The following is a 27,216-nucleotide window of genomic DNA, read 5'->3' on the forward strand; positions in this document are numbered from 1 at the left end:
CCTGGGCACATGACCCGTGGGAGCCACCAGATGGGACCAAGGAGAGCTACACGCTCCCAGACCAGCCTGTTCTGGGCGGCTCCCTCGGGCCCACAGCCTTGGTTTCCTGCCCTGGAAGAAAGAGCCCCATAAATTCCCGAACAGGAAAGCAAACAGGAGCTAGGGGCAAATGGCTCTTCCGGAACCTTCCTGGGAAGACCAGAGACATGACAGCCTGGAGCTGCTGGGAGCCCCGACTCCTCTGTTCATTGGTCTGGGCCAGGCCCTGCTTCAGGGACACCTCAGGTCAGGTGCTAGGACACAGCAGTCAGCAGGACAGACATGGTCCCAGCACCTTGTGGAGCCTGCAGTTACCACACATCCGAGGGACACAGCCCACACCCATCCGGACAGCTGCTCCCTGGGGTGGGGGAGGCAGGGAGGCAGCGGGGGCCACTGGATACTCAGGGGGAATGTGTCGTGGGGCGAAGCCCACAGGTGATACCCCCTGGCCTGGCCACTGTCACACTGCTCCCCTCAGCTCTGGGCATAAGGCCAGCAGAAACCGGCTTATCCGCTTTGCCCTCCAGGGCCAATCAATGAAGAGCGGGATAAGGCGATGCCACATGAAACACCAGCCAGGCGCAGCAAACAGGATCTCCCTCCCGCTCGCACCTGCTGCGAACACACCGGGTGAGGCCCAGCTCCCTCTCCCGTCCCAGGACCCTGCCGACCAGGCTCGGGCACCGGGGTCTCTGGGGACCCCCAGCTTCTTGTTCAAAGTGTGGGGCAATGGAAGTCCTGCAGCAGCCTGGGTAGGGAACCCAGGTCTACGGCACACAGTTTGGGGAAGCGGGGTCTCCCTCACACCTGTGCGCTCAGATGACCCCTCCTCTGTTGCATTTCATTTCAAGTACTGGGATTACTGCAGACTGGGGATTGAACCCGCAACCTGGGTATGTGCCCTGACCGGAAACTGAACCCAACACCTTTTGGTGTATGGGACGTGGCTCCAACCAACTGAGCCACCTGGCCAGGGCCCATACAACCACTTTAAACACCTGGGCGGACTCGCCCCTAGAATGGGATAACGGACTTGGGGCCATCCCTTTCCTCTCCCTGTGCCGTCCATTCGACTCAACTTCTGCGGTCAGACGTTGCACCCAGTCTCCCACCGCCCGGCTCCTCCTCCTCTGAGGGTCGCTGCGTAAGTTCAGAAGACAGAGAACGCGCTTCGAGTCCGGTATCAGCTATCAGACAGCTCATCAAAGTACATTTATTAGAGATGCGAGACCAGGCGACCGAAGGAAGCTCAGGTGGCCAATAGCGTAAAACAACCACCACTGAAGGGGATGGAAAAGGATTCCCTCCACCATTCCCCGAGTCTGGGGCAGGGGAGGGGAGAGTGCAGCCTCTTGAGTTCTTTTGGTGCCCCGGGCTCATCGCCTCCATCACCAGACTACAAACACGGTGAGTCCTCACTGAACATCACAGCGAGGGGCTGTGACTTTAAGAGAAAGGACTTGTAACGAAACTCATTTACCAGAGGCTGATTGACATAAACAGAGTTAGGTTCCAATAGTGTCTAATCACCGCTACAATGAAACAACACTGAGTGAAACAATGTTATTGCTGAGGACCTGCTGCACAGCAGAGCAATGCGCAATGCAATAAGGCGGCCTCCGCAGCTACAACTGTCTCACCTCCCAGCACGTCCTCCTCACACGATAGGAAACTCGGTGGCTAATCTTACAAACGAGGATTCAGGCCTGTGAAAAAATCTGGGTCTCTCAGCTGGCTGGGGGGAGACAAGACATCTCTACTCAAGATTGGTGTTGCCAGGCAACCTGGTTGCCCTGTTCCGGAAACTGCAGCAGGGACCCAGGCCCCCACCCCCTGGAAAGTTACCACGCTCAGTATAAATGCACCGAAATGGCGAATTCCACTTCTGCTTTTCATCGGCTCCCACTCCCTCATGGACCACAGGTACAAAGAATCGAAAACCAAAACCAAAATGTTTCTACTCATCTAGTTACAGGCGAACACTCCAAACGATGGTCATTAATAACAACAATAATAAATACCAGCAAGCCCTGAGCACCTGCAGGCTACTAGCTGCCAAAGGCCTTCGAGGCAGGTGGTATTATCTCTACAGAAGAGAAGCCGAGGCTCGGAGGAACTCAGTCAGCGCCCTGCCCAGGGCTGGTGTTGAACCCAGCAGGCTGCTCTGGAGGCCACGCTCGTAACCACTGCCCGGAGCTGCCCAGACCTGCCCAGACCCAGGCCGCGAGGCCTGCACAGTTGGGGGCAGTTGTGTGAACCCCAGGGCTATCTTCTTAAACGCCACTAGTGGTGACATGGGATTAGTCCCCGGTCCCCTGCATTTTAATGAATCACCTGGCAGAGTGAACCACACTGTCTTGTCTGCACAAGCGGCGGGGAGGCAGCCAATCGGTGTACATGTGAATGATGGGGGCCAGTGACAAGAGGGGGCAGTGTGGCACTGTGGGGTTTTGGAGCTGGAGCATCCTGCGCCCATGGCCCCGAGTTCCGTCACTCATACCTGCGTGGACTTGGAGAAGTTGCTTCCCGGCGCCTCAGTGTCCCCGTCTGTGAAATGGGGATAATCTCTGCCCTGACTTTACAGTTTGTTCTGTGGGTTAAGTGACTTCAGGCACGGATAGGAGAAGCTATTTACACAACAGCCTCATGGCTGGAGGATTTAAAAATTCCACCGATAAGAACTTTCCTTAGCCACCTTCTTCTGAGGCTCTGCTGATAAACACCCAGGAGCCAGCGAGCGCCGGAGGAAACACAGTAGCTGCCTCAGGGAACCTCATGGCCGCTGTGAAAAGCAGTCCTCACGCCAATAACCCCTCCTCTGCAAAAGCGTTCCTGGTTTAATGCTCACCAAGCAATTAAGTGTGAATGTTTCTAATGAGGAATTTCTAAAAGGAACACGCAGACTTTTGAAGCTTCTCTACTCAGTGGATGGCTCTCGAACCTGGGCCTTTGATTCACCCTTTGATCCTGTGCCTGTGGCATGACCTTTTCTCTTTTTAAATTTTATTTTATGCTCACCCGAGGGTATTTTTTCCATTGGTTTTTACCCCGAGGGGCAGGGGATTGAACCTGTAACCCAGGTACGTGCCTTTGACCCCCAGTGGAGCAGGAGGCTTTTGGTGCGCTCTAACCACTGAGCCACACCGGCCAGGGCCGCAGGGCCTCTTTTGCGAGGCATTTCCCTCGTTTCCACATAAGAGAATCTGTGCCTTCAGGGGGCAAAGCAAGACGCACACACGGCCCGGGCACAGGGGCGCCCCCGCCCCGCTGGCCGCTGCCTCGCTGACTCCAGGAGGCGTCAAAACAGCCCCCCCGCGGGAAAGAGCGCGGGCCTGGCCTGGCCGCTTCTGAGCAGGATCCCAGCGAGCCGGTGGCCAGCGGACGGCACCGGCGTCCCGGCGTGGGAACCGCAGGACCTCAGGGCCCCGCGCGGTGCCTTTAGCAACCTGAAACTGCCTGGCTGCCTCTCCCTCTTCTTTCTGCCTTTTCTTAAAGTAGAGAACACGAGGGAAGAGCCGGGGTGAGAGGGGTGAGTTTCCTGCCCCGCGGTTCTGGGCCGGGCTACCCACCCCGAGGCCCGCGAAGGCGAAGGGCGCGCGGTGGGCGGACGGCGCGCTGCGGGGGCCGTGGGCAAACGCGGCCCCTACAACTTCTCGCTCGCGTGCTCCGACCAGCCGGCCAGACAAAGACCACAAGTTCTCCGGTCCACGGCTCCAGATGGATGGGGACCGAGTCTCCCCCGACTTAGGCCCACTCCTGGCCCGGGGCGCCCCCAGGGCCGGGGAGGGGATCCCCAGGGTGCTCCCCGCGTGTCCGGGGTGCCTGACCGCCGCCCGGCCCTTGCTCGGACCCCTCACCTCTCGAGGCTGCGGACAGACCCTGGCCTCTCTTGGGCCCTGCGGCCGCAGGCCCGCGCTCCCCGCGCACCCAACCCATCCCTGCCGAGGGGGCGCCGCCCGGTCCCCCGGGGGCCCTTCAAACCCCGCCCCCGTGGCCCCAGGCCGGGCCCCGATACCCACCCGGGTCCCACAGCGGGGGCCGGATTCGCGCCGGCTCCGGGAGCCGCCGCCGCCGCCACCGCCACCACCGCCAGTGAGGCGGGGCGAGGCGGGGACGCGCGACAAGGCCCGGCCTCCGGCCCGCCCCCGGCCAGCCCAGTCCCCGCCCTCGGCCCAGCCCCGCGCGCGACCCGGCGCGCAGCCCGCCCCAGGCCCACCCCGACCTCGGCCGGACCCGATGCCCACCCCGCCACTTCCACAGTCGCCTTCCGCCCTCTGGCCCTAGGTCTCTGGCCCCGGTCACCCCAATTCCGGGTCCCCAGCCCCGCGCCCCCATCCCGGGACATCCCATGTGCGCGCTCGCTCTCGCCCTCGGCCCTCGGAATCTGTTTTTTTCCTATTTGGGCACGAAGGGAACTACACCCTGCAGCAGCCCCTGGGCATCCCCCCTCCGCGGAGGGGGCGCCGAGCCCCCCAGGTCTGGAGATGGGTGGGCGGGCTCCTGGCTGGGTCCCCTGCCCTTCGAAGGTGCAGCTGGCCCCCAGGGCCCCTCGCGCCCCCACCTCCGCCTGTCACCCCTGGGGCACTTAGCGGCCCCGGGCCCCCGGCGCCCCGCGCGGTCCCCTGGGGCATCGGAGCTGCGGGCTGCGCGCCCGTCGGCACGGCTGTCGCTTTACAGAAACCGAGCCCGGTGGGGTGGAGCTTGGGCTGAGAGAGAGCGACGGAGAATCCATATTTGTGCTTCAATGTAGCCACACATTAGATAGTCTGTTCCTAGTGCGCGTCAACCGCACAATGGCCACCCCCGGGCCGCGAGCCCTGCGTGCGTGGTCCCCGCCCGCCGGATGTTGACAGCGTCGCCTAGCAACGGGAGATGGCGGAGCCGGGTGGTGGGGCCGGCGGGTAAGCGGGGTCCGCGGACCGCAGGCCTCGGAGGGCCCCCCACGGCTCCCCTTTTCCATGGCCCCCCGCGTGCTCCGGGGAGCCCCTCCCCTCGCCCCTCTCCTCCCGCTCTCCGGGCCCCTCCCGCCTCCCCGCCCCCCCCGCCCCCTGCGCGCCCCGTCTCCCCCTCGGTCCTTTGTGGGCTCGCCTACCCTCCCTCTCTCCCCGGCCCCGATGCTCCACTCCCGAAAACCCGGGCCCTCCTCGCCCGCAGTAACCATGGCAACCACTGGGCAGCCCCAGTTGCGGAGCCGGCGCGGCGTCTCTGCGGGGAGCGGGGGGGGGGGCGGTCCTCGGGGGGCGGCCCCTGCAGTGGCCCCGGGGAGTCGGAAACCAGACCAGCCTCGCCGCCTCCTGGAGGGGCCATGCCTCCCCCTTCGGGCTTGGGCGTCCCTCGGGCTATGATCTAAAGATGGTGCCACCAGGCGCGTCTCTGACGCTTCTTTGAAACGCATGGACACTATTTTAAAGCATTTGCCCTTCACCCGAGACCCTTCTGGAGCGTTTCATTTTTTTAATTTGAGCGCTGATACGGAAAGGAGTCCCGGTTACATCCAGCGAAAAGTCTAAATGCCACCGCGCGCGGCCCGATCTCCAGTTTCCAGCGCGCGCGGGTGTTGAAGCGGGAAGAAACATCGTGGAAAGAATGTACCCCGAATCTCACTGCTACCGCTGGTTATCCTGAGAAGGGGGGACAGGTCACAGGGGATTCTATCGTGTGTCACACATTTCTGTTTCCGTTTGACTTAAAAAACTAATAAGCTTGTAATTTTTAATTAGAAGAAAGCAGGGCAGCGGTAAGTTTGTAACCAGGACATGCTCGCGCCATCCGACCCAGATTCGCGGAGGGTTCGCCCCTTTTCTGCAGTTTCCTCTTACTTTGTATCTCTTTTCCCCAGTGTCCTCACAGACACGGGGATATTTAAGGTGACTTTTCTGGCGTAACCTACTTGTGCTGCTCCTTGTAATGAATCAATGACCGTATTTTCCATTGGCTCATTCATGGAGACACACCTTGGTGGCACCCACCACGCGACAGGCACAATCTAGTGTGTGTGGGGGGGGGGTTAGTGGCGAAGGTGGTGATTAACAAGCACATAAATAGGCCTAGGGACATCCGGGGTGCTACAGGCAGGGAGGGAACGTTCCTAAGTGACACTGTTACATTGTTTCTCTGCAACCAGGTCTCCGCGGGGAGGGGGCTCAGGCTCCCCGACGGCCTCGGCCTCGGGGTCGGCCTCGGGAGGAGAGCAAGGAGAGCAGGACCTGCCCCCCGAGGACCCCGGGGTGAGTGGTCTGGGCTTGTGTTCACTGGGAGTTGCAGTAAAGAGATGGAGGCTGGCTCCAGAGGGGAGCAGCTGGCCTGGGAACCGACCCCCTCCAGCTGCCAGAGCCTCCGGTTCCTTCCACGCGCCCCACAGTGCGGGCGGCCGGGCGGGAATGCGGGGCACCTGCTCTTAGATTCCCCCCCCGCCCCCCAGTTGCTCACAATTCATTTCCTGCAACGAAGGGCGAGAAATAATTTTACAGAGGGGAGCGCAGAGACCTTAAAGCAGGAAAGGATCTCCCAGCGCCGCTCAGAAGTGCGCGGGCGCGGTTTCTCCGCGGGCCTGAGTCCACTGCTGAGAGCAAAACCTCGCCGGGCCCCTCACGCTTCGCTTCCCGATGTTTTCTCCCTGCCGCACGGCTGCAGGTGTCAACGACGGAGAAGAGCAGCGAGCAGAGAAATGAAGATGCTGACGCTGCGGAGGCTTCCGAGAGGGAGGCCCCCAGCCTCGGGGAGGCCTCGCTGGAAGGGGGCGCTGAGGCCGGAGGGGAAGGGGAAGCCGAGGCCGCGGAAGCGGGAGAGGAGCTGGAGTCCGAAGCCGAGCTGGAGTCTGACACGGACGCCACGTCCTCCGAGCTGAAAGTCAGCTCCCTGGACCTGAGCTACTCAGACACCAGCCGCACGGACGTGGACAAGGAGGGAGAGGCCCCCGAGTCCTGGTATGAAAGAGCCAGGAGGGAAGCCAGTCTCGAGGACGGAGAACCCCTCCATCCGTCAGAGCCCAGAGAAGTGGGGGGCTCCTCCCTGGAGTCCGCCCAGCAGGCAGCGGGCTCTGGGGACAGGCTCAGCCTCTCGGTGAGTAGCCCGGGGGCCCGTTTTACGCAGCTGCTGCCACCCAGGAGCTGTGTCACCCTGTGTGAGGGACTGGGGGGTACGCTTCAGACACCCACGGCCGACCTTGTTAGAAATCGCTCCGCAAACGTAGGCCTCAGGATGCCGGGGCCGGGGCGCTGGGGTGAGGGCTCCGGCCGCCGTCCAGGGAAACGTTCCTGGCGGCACCGCAAGTGCCCCTTACCTGAGCTGCCGTTAGTCAGGGTGGCCCCAGGGCACTGACGGTGTGGCGGGGAGGCAGAGGAACTCCAGTGACGCCCCCCGGCCAGCCGCTGGAGCCCGCCCGCCCTCGCGCCCTGTCCAGGCTCCTGGCCCGCCTTAGGCGAGCTCACCTGTGGGTTTTCGGTGGCATTGTTGGGAAAGGGCAGCAGGGGGCGGGCGGGGCGGGCGGAACGCCTGGCTTCTCCATCCCCACTCCGGGTGGACACCCTGTGCCCGCACCCTCTGAGGAAGCACAGTCAGAAAACGCACTGCCTGAGGCTTGAGAGCCTGACCTTGAACTTGCCCTTGGCTGGCTGTGGGAACTCGGGCCAGGTCTGTAGCTTCTGTGAGGCCGCTTCTCCCGCCGGTAAAAGAAAGGGCCAGTGTCTCCCTCCCGGGGTCCCTCTTGTCACTAATATTCGCCACTGTATCATCAGCAATGATTATGGTCAAAAATACTATTTGCAAGAGTCTCTTTTAAAACTAAAATGGGGCCTGGTGTTTTCATCAAGGGGAAATATTTTCTTTCTTTTAAAAAAAAAAAAAGTATATAACATTGTGTAAGCTTATTTTATTTTTTATATTCTTTTAAAAAAATATGTTTTTATTGATTTCAGAGAGAGGAAGGGAGAGGGGGAGAGAGATAGAAACATCAGTGATGAGAGAGAGTCATTGCGTGGCTGCCTCCTGCACGCCCGCTACTGGGGATGGAGCCCGAAACGCAGCAGGGGCCCTGACCGGGAATCGAACCCCGATCTCCTGGATTCTAGGTCGATGTTCTACCGCTGAGCCAGGCCAGCTGGGCAGGAAATATTTTCTTATCAAAATGTCCCTAACATGAGTGATTTGAAGGAAAAGAAACAGCCCTCCTGGGAAACCGTTGCAGGCCGGGGCTTTCCCGGATGCTGCTCAGAGACGCCGCGCACCGTCCTTGGGGACTGGGGTTTGGAGGAAAGAAACCCACGCCCAGCATGGCCATTCCTCAGCACTTACAGGCCCTGCATCCATTGTCTGGATTTGCGGGCGGGGGGTAGACGATTTCCATTCTGACCACCTGCAAAATCCAGATAATCTTTATATCCAAGCAGTTTTCCATTCCTGTAACGGTGGCGTTGAATTCCGAGTGCCGTGGCGAGCTGAATGGGTAACTCCTCCGTCCCGGTTGAGCCTCAGGGCCTCAGGCTGGTTGTTCTTGCTCTAGGAAGAATCCCAAGAGGATCTCCAGCAAGAGGCCTCCCCCCAGGGGCTGAGCCACAGGGGCCGAATCCCAGCCTCAGACGAGCTGTCCCGGACCACGGAGGAGCCTTTGGCATGGGAGCCAGGTACCACGGCCCTCGCCCACAAGCCAGGTCCCTTCTGTGCCAGGGACGTCCCACCCGTGACCTCGTTTCCTGCTTGGCTGTGAGCCTAAAGATAAAAATGTTGGTAGACAGGGATAACATTCACGGCGGGGAGACGGTCTCGTCCCCTTTCATCCTTACGGTAACTGAGGAGGTGGGAGCTGCTGTCTGCTTTACAAAGACCCTGAGTTGTTCAGTAAGTCACCTGAGTAAGTGGTAGAACCAGGCCCCAGCCGGGACCCGGTGACGCCCCGGCCCCCAGCCCTGAGCTCCGTGTCCGCAGCCGCCTGGCCTCAGGCTGGAGCTCGGCGGCCCTGAACGTGCGTGTGTTTGCCGAGCGTCAAAGGCTTTCCCGCGGCCCTTGTCTTTTTCCTTGGCCCCGGTGTCCCGGTGTTATGCACTCTGGAAGACAGGTCAGGACACGAATTACTGCATGTGACACAAGCGTGTCACTCACGAGCAACGTAAAGCTACACACGTCTAGAGGAGCTAAAAGCTCAGGCGGGTAGAGAAGCTGGAACCACGGACTCACTGATATTTCTTTTCCATCTTATCAGCTGTTTCCCATTTAAAAAAAAAATCAGCCTAGTCCCGGCTCAGTTGTGGCTCCGTTGGTTGGGCCACGTGCCGAGCACTGAAAGGCCACTGGTTCAGTTCCCGGTCAGGGCACATTCCCGGGTTGTGGGCTTGGTCCCCGGAAGGGGGCGTGCAGGAGGCAGCCGGTGGATATTTTGTTCTCACATCGATGTTTCTCTCTTTCCCTCACTCTCTAAAAATCAACAAACTATTCTTTAAAAAAAAAAAATCAATCTAGCCCTGGTGGGTTTGACTCCGTGGTTAGAGCGTCCGCGGCAGACTGAAGGGTCCCGGGTTCGATTCTGGCCAAGGGCACGTACCTCAGTTGCAGGCTCGGTCCCTGGACGGGGCATGTGCAGGAGGCAACCAACTGACCTGTCTCTCTCACATCCATGTTTCTCTCTCCCTCCCTCTCCCCTCCTTCCACTCACTCCGAAAAGCAATGGGAAAAATATCAGGTGTGGATTTTAAAAAAATAAAAATCAACCTAGCCCATCGGTAAGAAGCCAGCTTTCTGTCTGCTCTTACGTGTGTGGCTCCCCGTGTGGAGCATGTTGATCGGCAGACAGACGACTGGATGGGCGCTCTGCACCCCAGCCCTCCGGGGCCCTTTTCTCTCGTCTCCCCCACGTGGCAGAGGCTGGACACCGGCTTTGCCTCACTACCATCTCTACTGACTCAGTGACGTCTGCTGTCCCCCAGGCATCGCGCCAGGCGAGTCCAGTGCCCACCCCAGGGAAGGGCCCCCGCCCTCCTTCCTGGACAGGATCCAACAGTTAACCCTCTCGGAGGAAGGGGTCTCGGGGCCAGCGGAGTCCGAGGGGAGCGAGGAGGCTGATGAAGACACGCCCCACCTGGTGGTCTTGGACCCGAACCACGTAAGGAAAGATTCCCTGGTTCTGCACAGACCACGGACGACGCAGAGGCGTCCCTTCACCTGACAGGCCCCTCTCTGCCTCGGCCTCCACGGGCCACCCTGTCTCCCAAACGCTGTCCCCGTGTCACTTGTCCACTGAACAGTTGGGCCGCATGGTCTTGGCCTCCTGCTTTGCACGGCATTGTCTCCTGTTGGGGCCACAGACCCAGAGTCAGCCTTTCTCGGCCTTGGCACCGCGGACGTTAGGGACCGGTCATTCTCGTGGTGGGGGCATCTGGGCAGGCGGGGAAGGCAAGTCCTGATTGTATGAACCCACCTGGGAGGCACCGCGATCCTGTCCCGCAGGAGGCGGCCCTGGGAAGGGGCCTGCGTGCTCACTGGGACCTGGATCACCGCCCCCGCCTGCCCCATCCTTTTGCCAAAATCCGCGCTCAGGTCCTCAGTGCCCAGGCCGAGACCTCCAGTGCCTTTACCTTGTGGCTTCCAGAGTAAGACGCTGGGGCAGAAGGGATGAGCACCCAGCGTGGGAGTCGTTCCTGCCCCCCTCAGCCCCCCAAGAAGAACACCCGGGGCTGAGGCAGGGACGGGACAGGAGACTAGCCGGTGCCTGCCTTTGCTCTAGCCCCTGATGCTGAGGTTCCAGGCCGCCCTGAAGAGCTACCTGAGCAGGCAGATCGAGAAGCTGAAGCTGGAGCTCCGGGAGCTGGTGCGTGGGGTCCCGCCCCCCCCCCCCGCTGTGCCCGCTGGGTGCCCTCCGTCCGATCGGTGCCCTCCGCCCCCTGACCCGCCCCCCTCCCCCTGCAGGGCCTGGCCACCAAGCAGAGCCGAGCGCAGCGGCAGGAGCTGGGGGTGGACCTCTACGGGGTCCAGCAGCACCTGGCCGGCCTGCAGGTGCAGCTGGAGAAGAACCACGACCGCCACTCAGCCACGGCGGGCGCCCGGCGGCAGGCGGAGGAGGAGCTGCAGCACCTGCGCGGGCTCTACGCCGACACCTGCGAGGCCGCCAGCGGGGAGCGCAGGAAGCGTGAGCGGCCGTGCGGGCCCGGGCCCTGGGAACGGTCCCGCGGAGCCCCGTCAGGCGCCAGGGCTCCGCCAGGCTGGGGGCCCGCCCCCCGCAGTCGGCAGCTGATCTGGGGAAGCGGGTGGACGCCCCGGGCGCAGGGTGGGGCCGCAGCCGCCGGGCACGGGACCCCCTCAGACCGGCGCCCTGAGCGCTGCGGGCGGCCTGGCTCTCTCTGCAGTGGCGGCCCTGCAGGCGGAGATGGAGACGCTGGCCCTGCACCTGTTCTACATGCAGAACGTGGACGAGAATGTGCGGGACGACATCCGCGTGATGAGGCAGGTCGTGAAGAAGGCGGAAGCGGAGCGGGTGCGGGCCGAGCTGGGCAAGAAGCAGCAGGTACCCCGTGGATCCGAGGCACCGGCCCCCCCAAACCTCCGGCTTCCCCAAGGCGCTCTGCTGCGTGAGCGCCACAGCCCCGAGGGGCCGCAGCCGGCCTCGGGTCACCCGCTCGCGTGGTCCCCTCTCCCAGGACCTACACGTGGACCGGCTCACCACCCAAGCCAACCAGCTGGAGGAACAGATTGCCCTGTTTGAGGCTCAGTCCTGTGCCCAGGCCGAGGAGACCCGGATGCTCAGGAAGGCTGTGAGCGAGGTGAGGGGGGCCCAGGCACGCGGCTGCAGAAGCCCCCACGCGCCACCCACGGAGCGGCACCCACAGTGCCACGTGCCTGTGGAATGCATGGCTGAGCTCCTGGTCCCTGTCAGCGTCTCAGAGCATCTGGCCGAGCCAGGTGGCCACGAAGTTAAACCCGGAGAGTCCTGGACACGCCAGGCTGGTGGGTCACCCTCGCGTCGCCCCAGAGGCTGGTGCGATGTGGGCAGAGGGTTCAGGGGCAGCGGGTGGGCCCGGAGCCTGGGAGAGCCCGGCAGCAAGCAAGGGTGTCCGTGAGAATATTGTAGGTCGTAAATTGTGAATTATACACCCCCGTGGTGTTGGGACACGTGGTTGATCATTCGGGGGCAAAAATTAGACGTTTTCCTCATACCAGACACTAAAATAAATTCCAGATGGGATCAAGAATTTAAATGGGGGAAATGTACCAGAAGGAAATAAAAGGAACATTGTTATAAGATCCTGGACCAGAGAGGCCTTTCTAAGCGGGACCCAGAAAGTAGGCACAAAGCGTTGAGAGGAAAAGACGGGGCTGCCGCCAGCACAGGGGAGAGGCCCCGGGTCCCAGAGAGGGTCTGCGGGAGGGCGAGCCCCGGACCGTCCCTCGGGGCCAGCCGTAAGCTCAGGGCGTCCCCCCAAGGTGTGTGCGCGCTCTGAATGGTTATAAAGGCCACGTTGACTAAAATGCACTTCATTGTCAAGACTGAGCTCTCGGCTATCGAAGTGCACACGCTTTTTGGAGACGCCCTGTATTTGCTGCCGTGGAAACCCCCTCACTGGCGCTACTTTTGACGCTAAGTTATAAAGCGACGTGATTCCGTGCACAGGCCACACCAGAAACGATAACCTCCACGGGGTCTGTGGGTACTTCTGTGTTTGTTTTGCTAACTTGCCCTTTCCAATCTGCATAGAATGAACACAGTTTTACTTTTATTTATTTTTTAAAATATGCTTTTATCGATTCCAGAGAGAGGAAGGGAGAGAGAGAAACATCGACCAACTGCCTCCTTCCCGCCCCCTACTGGAGATCGAGCCCGGAACCCGGGCATGTGCCCCGACTGGGAACCAAACTGGGGACCTCCTGGGGGGGGGGGGGGCGACGCTCAACCACTGAACCACACTGGTCAGGGCTGAACGCGTTTTTTTAAAAAAAAATTAGGAATGTGTTTAAGATATTTAAAGACTGGCTTGAGCCGAGGTCTTTGCGTCTCAGCCGGCGCCGGTCACCGCGGCACCCCCACGTTCGGGGCCCGGCTTGGGGCAGGTGGCCATCCCCTTTCTGCGGCCTCGAGCCCGTGGGGCCCCGAGAAGAGGCTCAGATGGGGCTCTGATGAGTCTTTAGAGCCGTGTTTAATTTTGTGTCTGTCCTTCTGCTGGAGCATAATCAAAGCGAGGGTGCCCTGGCCGGGGTGGTTCAGTTGGTGGAGTGTCGACCTACGAACCGGGAGGTCACAGTTCGATTCCGGGTCAGGGCACGTTCCCCGGGTTGCAGGCTCCGTCCCCAGTAGGGGGCAGCTGATTGATGTTTCTCTCTCTCTCTAAAAATCAATAAAAACATTTTTTTTTTTTTTAAAAAAGAAAAGCCAGGGCGACAGGGAAGGAAGGCCATTGGGGAGGTCAGGGATCCCCAGCGCGCTCTCTGGGGCTCTGGGCGAAATGAAACGAGCCGGGTGCCGCGTGCCCCGCAGGCCTGCACCGAGATAGACGCCATCCGCGTGCAGAAGAAGCAGATCCTGCAGCAGTGGTCCACCAGCCTGGTGGGCATGACACGCCGGGACGAGGCGCACCGGGCCATCCAGGAGGTGCTCAGGTAGGCCGCCCGGCTCTCGTGCCTGCCCGGGGCTCTGGCGGCGGGAACCGGGCTCGGGGCGCCAGGCGGCGGGCGAGCGGGCACAGAGCAGCGGCACCTTGAGAAGCAGGGGCTGGGGGAGGGGGGGCCCACCTGGTGGCAGGTGAGCGGGCCTCCGGGGACCAAGGAGGCACCTGCAGCCCCGCTTCCGGCCCGGAAGCCTCCGGATTTTCCACCACGATTTCAACGTTTCTTAAGCCCTTTCAAACTCTCCCAGGCCCCGGGAGCCGCGGGCTTTCAGGCCGGGATTTCCAGCTTTCAGGCTGGGATTTCCTCGGAGGATTAGTGGGGAGGGAGACGGAAAGGAGAGGGGTGTTTATCTGCAGGAGATAAGGGGGCCCTTTGCTTTGAAGTCTCACCACCTGTGTGCGGGAGCCCCGCCCTTCACGATGGTGCTGCCCCGGGCTGCGTTCCAGCCAAATCCCGTTTAATCTCCCCTCCGGGGGGAAGGAAGGGGCTCCCTCTCCTGTCCTCTGTCACTTCGGGCCAGGTGGACGTCCCCTGGGGCTGGGTCTTGGAGACATACAGCGCCGCCTTAGTTCCCCGCACTGCCCAGGGGGTGGGCACCCGGATGAGATAACCCAGTGGCGCGTCCGGAGCTCACTTACTCAGCTTTAACTTGGTCTCTGTTTCTGGCGCTGGCAGGGAGCCTGGCGCAGAGCAGGTGCCCAAGAAAGACTTGCTAACGAGGGGACGAACCGCAGGGTCCGATGGCAAGTCTGTGGCCTCCCCACTGTCCAACGCTTGGTGCCTCCAGGACTAACCCAGAGCGTCGCCCCTGGCCCTCCTCCTGGCCTGGTCCCCAGGCTCCTTCCACAGAGCGCCCATTAGGAATGTGTCGCTGCCCACAGGGCCGTGGCCAGAGGCTGGGGTTGCTCTAACGACACGCGTCCCATCCGTCCTTCCCCCATGCGGGGGCCAAGTGACCGCATCTGCCCTGGGCTCCTGTGGCTGGTGGGCACGTCTTGTTCGTGTCAGGGACTAAGTCCCATCACAGTGGGTCCCAGCCACAGGTGGACGACCAGGTGGGACGGCAGGGGGCCCGGAAAGTCGTATCGTACACGCAAGTGAAACAGGTTGTGTTCATGGGAAGCTTCTCAAAACAAACCGGAAAACACAGGCTGCTGGGCTTAACTTGGGGGGCGTACCCTAAATTACATTCCCTCGGGGTAGGGCCCCAGAGGGTCCCCCTGCGCCCTGTTACCTGCCTGTGACCCCCTTCCCGGCAGCCGGTGCCCCCTTCATCCTCAAAGGGGGCCCGATGCTCGGGACGCCTTCCTGGCCCCACCGGGTCTCTTTGTTTCCGTGGTTTTCTATCAGTAGCTACCAGTCAAGGAAGTTTTAAAATATACTTGTTTTTAAAAATTGATTTTTGAGAGAGAGGAAGGGGGAGGGAGAGAGAGAAACATCTATGATGAGAGCCACTGACCGGCTGCCTCCCGCAGGCCCCCGGCTGGGGGTCGAGCAGCAACCCGGGCCTGTGTCCCCACCGGGGATCAACGCGACCTCCTGGTTCATAGGTCGACGCTCAGCCGCTGAGCCACAACCGCCCGGCTCAAGGAAGTTTTTAAAGTGTGGATTTTTTTTTTTTTTAAGTAATTTTTATCAAGGGTAAGTGATCGCATTACAGGAAATTTGTAAAACCAAGGAAAGGCTGTTAAAACATCAGGGTCTCTCTCCTTGTGTGACGGTGACACTTTGCCTGCCTTTGGGGCACCGGCAGGAGTGGAAAGTACAGCGGGACAGGCCGGGCTGAGAAGAGTCTCGCCCCCGAACAAGAAGTCCAGTTCCGCCACCCGGGGCCTGTGCTGCTTAACTTGGCCCCGGGCTCGGGGCCTTGCATGGCTGAGGCCCAGCGGCAGGACCTGGACTGACAGCCACCGAGGGAGGGGCCAGCTTCCCGGGCGCCGGAGCTTCGGTGCCCCGTCTCTAAGATCGGGACAACACTCCCGGCCTGGGGCTATCATCACCGCCCCAGGGGATGGGCAGAGGCCCACTCGCTTCCTCCCCGGTCCTGCCCCCACATCACAGCCTTGAAGGAGCAGCAGCTCCGTCGGGCCGTCAGGAAGTCGAGGTCGCGGCCTGGCTGCTGCTAGAAGAGCCCGAGGCCCGTCTCTCGGCCGGCCCGGGAGCCCCCGGGAGCTGACCCCGCGTGCCCGCTCTCCCCGCCCGCAGCGAGTGCCAGCACCAGCTGAAGTCCGTGGACGGGGAGATCGAGGCCTACAAGAAGTCCATCGTGCGGGAGGAAGAGACCAACGAGAAGCTGGCGAGAGTGCTGAACCGGGCGGAGACGGAGGCCGGCCTCACGCAGAGGCAGACGGCGCAGTGCCTGGCGCGGCAGGAGGCGCTGCAGGGCCAGCTCGGCACCTACCGGCTGGTCCTGCAGGACACGGAGGACGCGCTGGGCCGGGCCCGTGCGGTAGGGCCCCGCGGGCCCCCCTCCACACGCGTCCCCCGCCCCGGCAGGCTGGCCCCTGCGGCCCCCTCACCGGCCTCCTTCCCTCCCAGGAGTACGCCACGGCCACGGGCGACTTGCAGAAGGTCCACCAGGCCGTCCGGCACGAGATGGACCTGCGGCGGAGGCTGGACGCCTGCATTGTGGAGAAGCTGCAGGAGCACATGACCAACAACAAGATGACCAAGTACTTCCACCAGCTCATCCTGAAGCTGCAGAAGGAGAAGACCAACCTGGTAGGTCTCCCGCTGCCCCCTCCCGCCGCAGCCGCCAGGGGGCGCCCCGGAGCGCGGGAGGGGGACCCCGCGGGCTGCACTGCAGAGCCCCGTGGGCGCGGCCTTGGCCCGTCTGCTCACGGTCCACTTTCTCTAGCGGCAGAAGCAATGCTTTTTCTGCCAATGATTTTTGTTTTTGTTTGTTTTTTTAGAGAGAGAGGGAGGGAGGGCGGGCGGGAGGCGGGGTGGGGGGGCGGGGGGGTGGTGAAAGCACCGACCTAGACGCATCAGTTGGTTGCTTCCTGCTCTGGCCACCATGGGGGAGGAGCCTGCAACCCAGGTACATGCTCTTGACCGGGAATCGAACCTGTGACCCCTCGGTCCTTGGCCGACGCTCTAACCGCTGAGCCGCACCGGCCAGGGCAAGCAATGCGTTTTATTACGGAAAACCTGGGCGTGCAGAGAGGCAGTGGGAAGAAAATAAGGCAGCTGTGAGCCCACCCGCCAGGGAGAATCCCCCTGGGATGTTGGTGTATTTCCTTCTGGAAACATTTCTAGACACACACACTCGTACACGTGCAGCCAAGTAAATGCGCGCACACAGAGACACGGAAACACGGGCGCACACACGAGCAAACGCGCACACACCCGTGAGCACATGTACACACGGGTGCTCACACCTTAGCCTCGGACTCCTTAGGTGTCCGTTTTAAAGTCCATTCTACTCCATTTTTCATTCATTTTACTGAAGTACGACACAGAAGTGCAGAAACGGTGTGAGTCGAATTTCTCAGTGTGTACGGTTTTACATTTAATTCACTCTGTAAGTTATTTTACTTTACTGACAATATTCAATGTAACATTTTCCTTCAATAGTCTTTGAAAAGTTACATTCTTGTTTTTATGTCACACTTCGCCCTCGAATGTGTGCATTTTGGAGGCGGTTCTCTCCGTAGACGCTGCAGGTCCTGTCTGGGTCTTAAACACCATAAACAACTCGGCGCTGGACGTGCTCCCTCCGGGTGGCAGGGTTTGCCTGTCCTCCCGGGAGGGCGGGGCTGTGTCCACCTGGTGGCTCCCAGGCACCTGGGAGGAGGGCAGCTGTCCCGAGGAAGTGGGGCCCACTGGGCTGGAACTGAGCCTGAGAAAAACGGGATCCCCTTGGGACGTCGTGGCTGATCCCGGGGAGGTCCCGCCGGTCCATTCTCTGGGAATTGGGGGCAAGACCACCCGCGAAAGTGGGTGCCTGGAGAAGCTAAAGAGTGTGGTGGGTGTGAAGTAGCCTGCCTGGCGCTGCTTCAGCACCTCCAAGGGCCCTCTCCCTGTCCCCAGGCCCCCAGACCTGCCCTGTCCCCAGCGGCCCACGAAGCCCCTACCTGTAGTACCAACAGTGTCCAGAGGAGGGCAGTGAAGGGCCAGCTCAGACACCCTGCAGCTGGGCTGGCGGCAGGCAGGTGGGGCAGGTGCGGGATGGGCAGCCGGGATCGCGGCCGGGCGCCGTGCCCTGGAGCTGGGGCCCAGAGAGAAGGCGGGCACGGGTCAGCGGTGCCGTCTGGACCGTTCATTCAGGCCGGTACTGCCATCCCAGGAGGCCAGGGCAGCCTCGCCGAGGAGCGCAGCCTGGGAGTGGAGCAGGGAGAGCGGGTGTCCTGGCTGGTGACGGGTGTTGAGCGCCAGGGCAGAGAGAAGGGCAGGGGCCCTGTGAGGACCCCCGAGCGGCCTGGTGACCTCGGAAGAGCTCAGCAAAGACAGGGCCTGGCTCAGAGGGGAGGAGGGGAGGGCCCAAGAGTGTTGCCGCAGGGCGCTGGGGACATGAGATGCTGGAAGCTTCCGCTCCGGGGTGGGCAGGTCTGGCTTTAAAACACCCTTGGGTGTCACCCATGTGGCCGGTCAGACTGCATGTAAGACGGAGCCAGCTGGGGTCATGGGGAGGTGACCAGGTGACCAGGTGGGGGCAGCGGGGAGAGAGCTGAGGCTTCCCGTGGGCAGGGAGGGCCAAGGGGCTGGCTGGTAGGTCAGGGCAGAGCTTTTGTTTTTTGGGGGGAGGGATTTATATAGAAAGTCTGGGAGGGGTGACAGGTTCCAGGAGGTGGGGTGGTCAACCCCAAGGCAGGATTCCGGGCAATTTCCTCGTCTGTATTTACACGTTTCCGCACAGCGTGTGCTACTGTCTGTTTAAAAAGAAACAATGTTGCTTTTCTTTGCTGTGAGAAGTCATCAGAGGCCCAGACATGGAGCGAACCCGCTTCCGCCCTCGGGACGAGGCTGCGAAATTTCTCCCCACGGTCCCGACGCGTTTCCTTCTGCTGACTCAGGTGACGCATCTCTCCAAGATTGACGGGGACATCGCTCAGGCCACGCTGGACATCACAAACACCCACTGCCGGCTGGACATGCACCAGAAGGCGCTGGCCGAGCTGGACAGGGAGGTGAAAAAGGTCAACGAGCTCATCAGCAACAGCGAGAGCGAGATCTCCCGGCGCACGATCCTCATCGAGAGGAAGCAGGGCCTCATCAACGAGCTCAAAAAGGAGCTGGAGCACACGGTCTCCGCGCTGGGGGTACGCCGGGGGGCGCTCGGGCGGGTTCACGTGCCCCCGGCCGTCTCGGGAAGGCCTTAGGCTAGAAATGAACCCACCGCGCGCACAGCCCCTCCTTCCCCGCCCCATTCGGGGGAGAAATGGGCCTGTGTGCGGGATGCGCTAAGTCAGGGCCGAAAGCCTTCCGCTGCCCAGGCCAGGCAGCAAGTATTTCAGGCCTGCACTGTGGTCCACGGGTGGATGTCCAGCAACACCTTATCTACGGCCCGTGAGATTTGAATTACATAGAACTTGCACCTGGCATGAAATGTTCTTTTTATTTTTTTAAATATTTTTTTTTATCAATTTCAGAGAGAGGAAGGGAGAGAGGGAGAGAGAGAGAAACATCAATGATGAGTCATTGACCGGCTGCCTCCTGCACGCCCCCTACTGGGGATCAAGCCTGCAACCCGGGCCTGTGCCCTGACCAGGAATCGAACCAAGGTCCTCCTGGGTCCTAGGTTGGCACTCACCCACTGAGCCACTCCGGCTGGGCTGAAATGTTCTTTTGGTGTTTTGTGCAGCCCGTGGGCCACACAGAGACCAGCACCGGGTGGGTCTGGGCCCACCGACCGCAACTCTAAGGGAAATGGTCTAATGAGTTTGAGGCCTGAAGTCCTACAGGGCATCCAGGGGCTCCTAAACCTGAGGACCCCAACTCAGGCTTCAAGCCCCAGAGCAGGAGAAGCAGCGAGCTCTCAGGTGGGCCCCACGCACCTGAGGGCCCTCTCAGAGCCGCACCCGAATGGATTCTGGCGGAATGAAGCCCCTGACCGGGACAGGCTACTGTTAAACGAAGGTCCGGCTGGCCCTGCCCCTGTCCCCACAAGGCTGTGGCGCAGTTGGGGCCACACCAGCAGTGGGGACACAGGGGCTGCAGGCCCCCTGAGACCCAGATCTCCCACAGTGGTTCAGGAGCACATGGCCAGGGCCCTCAGGGGAGGGCACCCAAGGACGGGCCCGGGCCTTCTGAGTAAATACCCCCCAGTCCTGGTGTGGATGCGGGACCTCAGGCCCGGCCCTCCGCAGCCCACCCAGAAAGCAGGCCTCTGCCAGCGGGGAGGCTCATTTTGGCGACTTTCCTCCCAGGGGGAAGAGCTGGGGCCCATGGAGCTGGAGATCAAGCGGCTGAGCAAGCTGCTGGAGGAGCAGGGCGCGGACCTGACGCAGGCGCAGGTGAGCTGGCTGCGCCTGCAGCAGGAGATGGTCACGGCCTCGCAGCAGCGGGAGGAGCAGCTGGCCTCGCTGCACCTGTCCCGCAAGGAGGTCCGCATCCTGGAGCAGAAGAAGCTGCGGATCGAGAGTGAGTCCCCTGCACCCAGCACGCGGCGCCTCCTGCACCTTCGGGGACGGGGCACCGTCAGGGACAAGGGCCGGGGGGCGGCCTGGCCCGGGCACAGCTGCGTTTTCACGAAGCCTTAAAGGCAGACGGCAGAGCCGTAGCCCGGGTGGCTCAGGAGTCAGGGCGTCGGCCTGCGCCCCCAAGGGTCACAGGTTCGGTTCCCAGTCAAGGGCACATCCCGGGGTTGCAGGCTGGGTCCCTGACCCCGGTCAGGGCGCGTGCAGGAGTCAGCCAGTTGCTGTCTCTCTCTCACATCAATGTTTCTCTCTCTCTCTCTCCCCTTTCCTCCCTCCCTTGCACTCTCTCTAAAAATCAGTGGGAAAAATATGTCCTCAGGTGAGGATTAACCAAAAAACACACAAAAAACCCCCCAGCAGACCACAGCGATGCTCATGGCACAGTTTGTGACCATGGGCCGTTGCCCTGACCATTGTCCTGACCGTGGTGGCTGCTGTCACAGTGGCGGACGAGTGGCAGACAACTTGAGAAAAATGTGCTGAATCTGTGAAGTCCAGGACTTCAGGGCACTGCCAGAGAGAGTCGCATGCAAGGGCGCCCTCCCGCCCAGGACAGGCGTCTCTGCTGAAATCACCCACAAGCTCTGGGTCCTTGGGCTGGCGCCCCGCCCAGCGATAGGTGACAGCTCAGCCTCCGAACTCACGTTGTCGGGAAGATCATCTTTCTTCCTCTGCAGCTGGACCTAGAAAACTGTCCAAAATCCTAAGGGTCTGCCAGGTGCCAGGGTGTCCAGAGGGGAGGCGGGCATCCTTCCTGGGTGCCATCCACCCCCTGGTCATCTGCTGAGGCATCCTCTCCCTTTGGTCCCACCTGGTCCCTGACCCAGGGTCCACGCAGGTCAGCCCAGCCATGCAGCCCCTTGGGGTGCTGCCCAGTGGTCGGGGCTCCCCAGGCACGTCACGTCTCATTTCTTCCCAGTGGCCTGGCCGCCGCCTGCTGCCCTGATCTTGGGGCTCCCAGAGCCTCCCGTTGGGATAGTAGGGAGGTTGCTACCACTGAGCTTGGAGGGGGTGGCATGGTTGGGGGGCATGGCGCCCCCTCCTGGACATCAGTGCCCTGGGGTCCCCAGAAGCTGCGTGTCCTCCATCACGCCCCCCACCTGTAAGCCGTCTGCACCCTGTGCTTCAGGTCCTTGAAGGGCCAGGCTTTGGAAACCAAGTGGCCAGAGCGACCCCCTTCCCTCTCCTCCGTCCCTGGAGGGATGTGATTGAGGAGGGGGCAAGAGGGAGCCGTGGACCCCGCTCCCCCCATCTTCGGGGCCTGACCCTCTGCTGCCCCCTCGGTCCCCTGTCTGCTGCAGAGAAGATCGAGCAGGAGGCCAAGGAGCAGAAGGACATCGAGCGGCACATGAAGGGCCTGGACAACGACCTGAGGAAGCTGAGCCTGCTGGTGAACAGGGGCCGGAGCAGCTCCGAGGACCTGCAGCGGGACAACCTGCTGACCGAGACCGAGTTCGTGCACGCGCTCAAGGTCAGCCGCCATCCTCCGGGCAGGGCTGTGGGGGAAGGGAGGGATGGCAGCGGGCAGGGCTGGGGCACCAGAGCCCACCGCCCAGCTGGCCCTGCCCCTCCCCGCAGGCCTCTGAGAGGGAGACGATCGAGATGCAGGAGAAGCTGGAGCGGCTGACGGAGGAGAAGGCATCGCTCCTCAACCAGCTGGTGGAGGCCGAGTGAGTGCCCGTCGGCGCCCGGGTCCCCCCGCCCCTGCCCTGTGGGGCCCTGGGCTGCTCCCACCGGCCACGTAAACCCTCGGGGCCGGCTGATCCCAGACACAGCTGACTGTCACTGCAGCCTTCCGGTCCCAGAACGGGGGAATTGGTTCTCATTTACCCGTCACGCCCTTCGCTCGGGCCTGGGCGCCGGCGTAGGCCACCTGCCCCTCGAGAGCGCCCGTCCCTTAGGAAAGAAGGCAGAGGGTCTCCCACAGCGACTGCACACAGCCAGACCCCGGCCCTCCTGCAGAGCCCGCCCGGCGGGACCTGCCCTCCGGCCCCGCGTGGCTGCCACGCCTGGGGGAGCCCTCAGAGCAAGAGCTGCAGGAAGAAAGCTCCCAAAATCCTCGAGCTCTCACCCGGCCTTGTCCCCTTCCAAAGACACCAGGTCATGCTGTGGGAGAAAAAAATCCAGCTGGCAAAGGAGATGCGCGCCTCGGTGGATTCTGACACGGGCAAGACCGAGCTCCGGGCCATGCGGGCCGAGATCCACAGGATGAAGGTGGGTGGGGGCTGGGGGTGGGGGGCCTGGGGGGCTGGGGAGGGAGCTGCTCAGCACAGCAACCAGCCCCCCAAGCACCAGTGAGACACGCTGTCCCCTCGCTGACCTACGTCAGGGTCTGTCCCCCCTGCACTGGAATTGTTCCGGAGCAACACGGACACCCAGCCACACGCAACACGGACACACAGCCACGTGCACAGCCACACGCAACACGGACCCGCAGCCACGTGCACAGCCACACGCAACACGGACACACAGCCACGTGCACAGCCACACGCACAGCCCTGCACGAGCTGCCATTCTGTCCTTCCGGGCGCCCTCCACACGTGCCGACACCCTAAAATGCCAGCCATGGCCCCGACTCTCACGACCCACTAGCGAGGTGCGTCCCTCTGTTGGACCAGGGAGGGTCCCGCTGGTGAGAGGGCTGGGAGCGCGCCTGCCCCGTCCCGGCGGCCTCCCCGCCGATCGATCGCCCTCGCTGCGGCTGCCTTCTGCGGGATCGCATGCCCTTCCGGGGCAGGTGACTAAATCCCCAGCTGTCACTGAGCCAGAGATCCGGGCTTCAAGGGTACAAACGAGGGCAGGAGACAGCAGTAAACGTGACGTCACGCTCACGAGGCTGTTTTTAAGAAGGACCCCTTGGCTGTGGAGCTCAGAGGGATTCTGACCAAAGGCACATGTACCCGACGCTTAAAGAAACACCCCATTTAACTGACTTTTCAAACCACAGAAGCCACGCCTGCTGCTGCCCCAGGTCCCACCCCCAGCACGGCCCAGACAGACACACGGACAGTGCCGCCTCCCTCCCTCCCTCCCTCCCTCCCTCCCTCCCTCCCTCCCTCCCTCCCTCCCGCTGGTGGTTTGTTTTTTCCTTAACAAAAAAAATTGGGTTTGTACATACAAATCAGTGACTTATTTTATTTTTTGTGAATCCTCACATGAGGCTACTGTTCCCGTTGCTTCCTCGGAGAGAGTGGAAGGGAGAGAGAGACACGTCCGTGTGGGAGACACACAGCGGCTGGCCGCCTCCCACACGCGCCCCACCCAGGGCCGGGGATCGAGCCTGCAACCGAGGGACGTGCCCTTGGCCAGACTCGAACCCAGGCCCCTTCAGCCCACAAGCCAGCGCTCTAACCACCGGGCCAAACCGGCCAGGGTGAGAGGATATTTTTCCCATTGACTTTTAGAGAGTGGAAGGGAGGGAGGGGAGAGAGAGAGAGGTTGATGGATTGTGTCCTGCACATGCCCCGATGGGGGCCGGGGGTCGACCCTGCAGCCCAGGTCTGTGACCTTGACCGGGAACCCAACCCTAGGCCCTTTGTTGCTTCGGCCGACGCCCTAACCACTGAGCCACAGCGGCCAGGACACCAGGTTGATTTTTTGCATTTGCGCGTCCCACGTGTCCCCTCTGACAAATACACGGTCCTGCGTCCCTTCTCCACGGGGTGCCTTCGGGCTCCTGCCGAAATGTGCTTCCCGGGCCCCGCTGTCGTCGCTGGTCTCGGCCCGGCTCCCAAGCCCCGCGGCTGCGTCCCACTTGCTGTTCTTTGTCCACACTGGCTGGCGTCGCCTCTGTCTTCAGTTTTCCCACCACAGGTTGAGAATCAGCCCGTCGGTTTCTCTAAACCTTCCCCTCGGTGCCGGCGGGTCCGCTCACAGAGGCTGGGCCGGGGCAGCGCTGGGCGGTCCAGCCCAGGAGCCGCCGTGTCTCCCCGCTCAGGTCTTGTCCGATTCCCCTCGTCCGCCTGCTCGGCTCCTCGGCCCCTGCGCCTTGCGCGTTTGGTTAGATTTATACCTAAGTATTTCGTGTTTTCTGGTGCTATTGTAAATAATATTTAAAATTTTTTTCAGCCCGGCCGGGCGTGGCTCAGCGGTTGAGCGTCGGCCTGGGATCCAGGCGATCGGGGTTCGATTCCCGGTCAGGGCACAGGCCCGGGTTGCAGGCTCAATCAGTGACTCTCTCATCATTGATGTTTCTGTCTCTCTCTCCCCCTCTCCTTTCCTCTCTCTGAAATCAATAAAGATATATTTAAGAAAAAAAAAAATACTCTAAAAAAAATAAAATTTTTTCAGCCCTGGCTGGTTTGGCTCAGTGGTTAGAGCATCGGCCCGCAGACTGAAGGGTCTCGGGTTCGATTCCGGCCAAGGGCACGCACCTGGGTTGCAGGCTCGGTCCCCAGCCGCAGTCAGGGCTTGTGTGGGAGGCAACCAATTGATGTCTCTCTCTCACATCGATGTTCCCTCTCTCTCTCTCTCCTTTCTGCTCTCTCTGAAAAGCAAAGGAAAAAATATATATCTTTAGGTGAAAATTAAAATAAATTTAAAAAAAATTTCAATTTCCAGCCGCTCATTGTTAGTGTACAGAAATGCAGCTGCTTTCGGGGGTTGCCCTGTGGTGGTGTCACCCTCTCCGCCCCCGCCGGTCCCGCCGGGCGTGGTGGGTGCGGGCGGGCCTCCCACTGGCCCCTCTGCCCCGTGTCCCCAGGTCAGGCTTGGGCAGCTGCTGAAGCAGCAGGAGAAGATGGTCCGGGACATGGAGCTGGCCATCGCCCGCAGAGAGACCATCTCGACCCGGGCCGAGGGCCAGAGCAAGACGGGCAGGAAGCCGCTCACCCGCACGGACTTCTACCACAGGCAGGCCGAGCTGCGGCGGAAGATCCGGGACCTTCACCAGGTAGGGAGCCTGCGAGGGCGGCCTGGCCGCAGGCTGGCGCCCGCCGGTCCCCTTTCCTCCTGGTCAGCCTTGTCACCAGCCTCGCTGGCAGGCGTCCCTGGCAGGCGCCGTCCGAGCCGCGTCTGCCTCCAGGGAGCAGCCTGCCGAGTGGGACTCACCCCCTCTCCACCCGGGTCCCCGCTCCCGAGGGGCAGGGCCTTTCCTCGTCCCCCCGGGGAATCCTCCCACGCTGTGCCCATAGAAGGCTCGGCAGGGCCCGACTCCCCTCTGCCCACCGGCTAACCCGGCCCCGGGCCCCAGGGTGACCCCGCCTGGCCCCTAGGTCACCGAGGAGTGCAGCAACAACGTCCTGGAGCTGGAAGAAACCCAAAAGCGGATGAGCAGCTCCCTCCTGGAGAAGCAGACACAGCTGTCCGCCATGCAAGCCCGCACCGAGGAGCTCGAGGCCAACCTGAAGCAGCTGGTGGCCCTTAAGAGACAGGTAGACGGGCCCCAGGGCCACTGGGGCCGCAAGAACCAGGCCGTGGGGGCTGCCGGCACAGCAGCAGTGGATGCAGCCATGGGCACGGCCCTCTCCTGGCCACCCGAGCCCGGCTGGTCGAGGCACCGCCCCAAGTGCTTAGTGACTGTCCGTCCGTCCGTCCGCCTCATGTGCCTCAGGCTCCTCCGAGGTCCAGGGCGGCCCCGGGAGCCGGGGCTGCTGAGCGGAACAGAAAGACCAAAAGCCGGCCCTTCCCGGGTTAGGTCCTGGGGGCCAGATACCAACAGTCAGAGAAAAGACACCCAGGTTAGGTGGGGACAAATTCTCTAGAGGAAAGTCAACAGAGAAACAGTGTGGGGGGACCTGCGCTTTCAGGTGTGTGTGTGGGGGGGGGAGTGACACCTGAGTCAGACTCACTCAAAGGAGCCGAGGGAGCGAGTCGCCCGGGCAGAGGGGCCAGTGGGTAAAGCTGGAGCTTGAGGCTGCCCCAGGGTCACCAGAGGGCCGCAGGCTGGACGGCAGGGCAGGGGGGACCCCCCTTGGGGGCCCGTGATCATGATGTGGGCTGTTCTCTCAGGAGGAGGGCAGATGTTGGAGGGGTTTGGGGCTGCGGGAGATGTGTTAGTAGGATCGTTGTCTCTGAGGCTGAGCGAGGAGTGGAAGGTGAAGGGTGGATGCGGGAGACTAACGTGGGGCCATTGCAGTAAGTATGGAGGACAGTGACACAGGGACAGGGCCGGGGCTAGTGGACAGCCCGATTCTGCAGAGAATTTCAGCGGGATTTCCTGCGAGACTGGACGTGGTGTGAGCAGAAGAGGGAGGTCAGGCAGGGCTTCTGGGTTTGGGCCTGGTCAGCTGAGACGGGGAGATAGCAAGGGGAGTGTCTGGCACCAGGCCTGGCACATGGCCCGTCACCTGCCTCGTAGCTGATGGAGGAAGCCTCTGCCCCAGCCTTGTCCCCTAGACGTGGGACTCTGTGCCCCAGGCCGTCCCTTTCCTGCCCAGCCCTGTCCTTTGTCATTTCCTCGAGTCTGGGTTTGCGTGTGGGGGGGCCAGTGGGTGTCCTCTTTTAATCTGCACGGCCTGACACAGAGTTTCTTGTCCCACCCAAGAAACTGTCCGAGCTTGTGAACCTGCAGACCCGCCACAAGCACCTGCAGGCGGTGAAGGAGGGCAGGTACGTGTTCCTGTTCCGCTCCAGGCAGGCGCAGCTGGAGGAGCGAAGGCGCCTGGACGACCGGCTGGCCACCATCGGCACCATCCTCGACCACGTGAAGGACGAGCACCCTCAGTTCCAGGAGGCCCTGCTCAAGCTCAGGCAGACGATCGCCAGCAAGCTGGACTCCCCGGGGCCCTCCTAGGGCCCAGCCTGGCCCGCCCCTTCCTGGGCTGGCCCCCGGGGTAGAGGCCAGGATTTTGTGTATTGCCTGGGACTTAGGATATTTCTGTGTCACCAAAAGCCATGTCTACCCTCAGAAAATGACCCAGATTAAGAGAAATAAATAGGCCAGCACTGTAGGAAATTTTTCTAGCCTCCCACAGATTTAAACCAAGTCACATCCCAATGTTCCCGGGTA

At 61.8% G+C, this 27,216-nt stretch overlaps 2 protein-coding genes across 4 annotated transcripts in view; one reads left to right on the plus strand and one right to left on the minus strand.

The window, feature by feature from the left end:
• Nucleotides 1-4,143, minus strand: part of TBC1D16 (TBC1 domain family member 16) — a 43,729-nt gene extending 39,586 nt beyond the window's left edge. For all 3 annotated transcript variants that reach the window (XR_015715898.1, XM_087826396.1, XM_087826395.1), the window contains exon 1: nt 4,062-4,143. The gene's annotated coding sequence lies outside the window, so the exon portion shown is untranslated. The remainder of the gene's footprint in view (nt 1-4,061) is intronic.
• Nucleotides 4,144-4,914: 771 nt separating this feature from the next.
• Nucleotides 4,915-27,153, plus strand: CCDC40 (coiled-coil domain 40 molecular ruler complex subunit). The gene is made up of 20 exons (XM_087825771.1): nt 4,915-4,943; nt 6,167-6,269; nt 6,598-7,104; nt 8,543-8,663; nt 9,960-10,135; nt 10,757-10,840; nt 10,939-11,158; nt 11,376-11,533; nt 11,667-11,789; nt 13,499-13,620; nt 15,835-16,078; nt 16,168-16,350; nt 18,645-18,890; nt 19,998-20,211; nt 21,569-21,738; nt 21,846-21,937; nt 22,361-22,481; nt 24,970-25,158; nt 25,481-25,639; nt 26,752-27,153. Exons 1-20 carry the CDS (start codon nt 4,915-4,917, stop codon nt 26,998-27,000), a joined length of 3,510 nt encoding a protein of 1,169 aa, XP_087681897.1. The 3' UTR covers nt 27,001-27,153.
• Nucleotides 27,154-27,216: the final 63 nt, after the last annotated feature.

This window comes from Miniopterus natalensis, chromosome 17 (assembly GCF_054644295.1).
Source record: "Miniopterus natalensis isolate mMinNat1 chromosome 17, mMinNat1.hap1, whole genome shotgun sequence".
Classification (NCBI taxonomy): domain Eukaryota; kingdom Metazoa; phylum Chordata; class Mammalia; order Chiroptera; family Miniopteridae; genus Miniopterus; species Miniopterus natalensis.

Bases quoted from the DNA above. Each gene is read 5' to 3' on its own strand.
- CCDC40 (XM_087825771.1), top strand. From the start codon at position 4,915: ATGGCGGAGCCGGGTGGTGGGGCCGGCGG. The intron at 6,270-6,597 runs GTGAGTGGTCTG...CGCGGGCCTGAG, and splicing joins TGCCCCCCGAGGACCCCGGG to TCCACTGCTGAGAGCAAAAC. The intron at 20,212-21,568 runs GTGAGTCCCCTG...TGTCTGCTGCAG, and splicing joins GAAGAAGCTGCGGATCGAGA to AGAAGATCGAGCAGGAGGCC.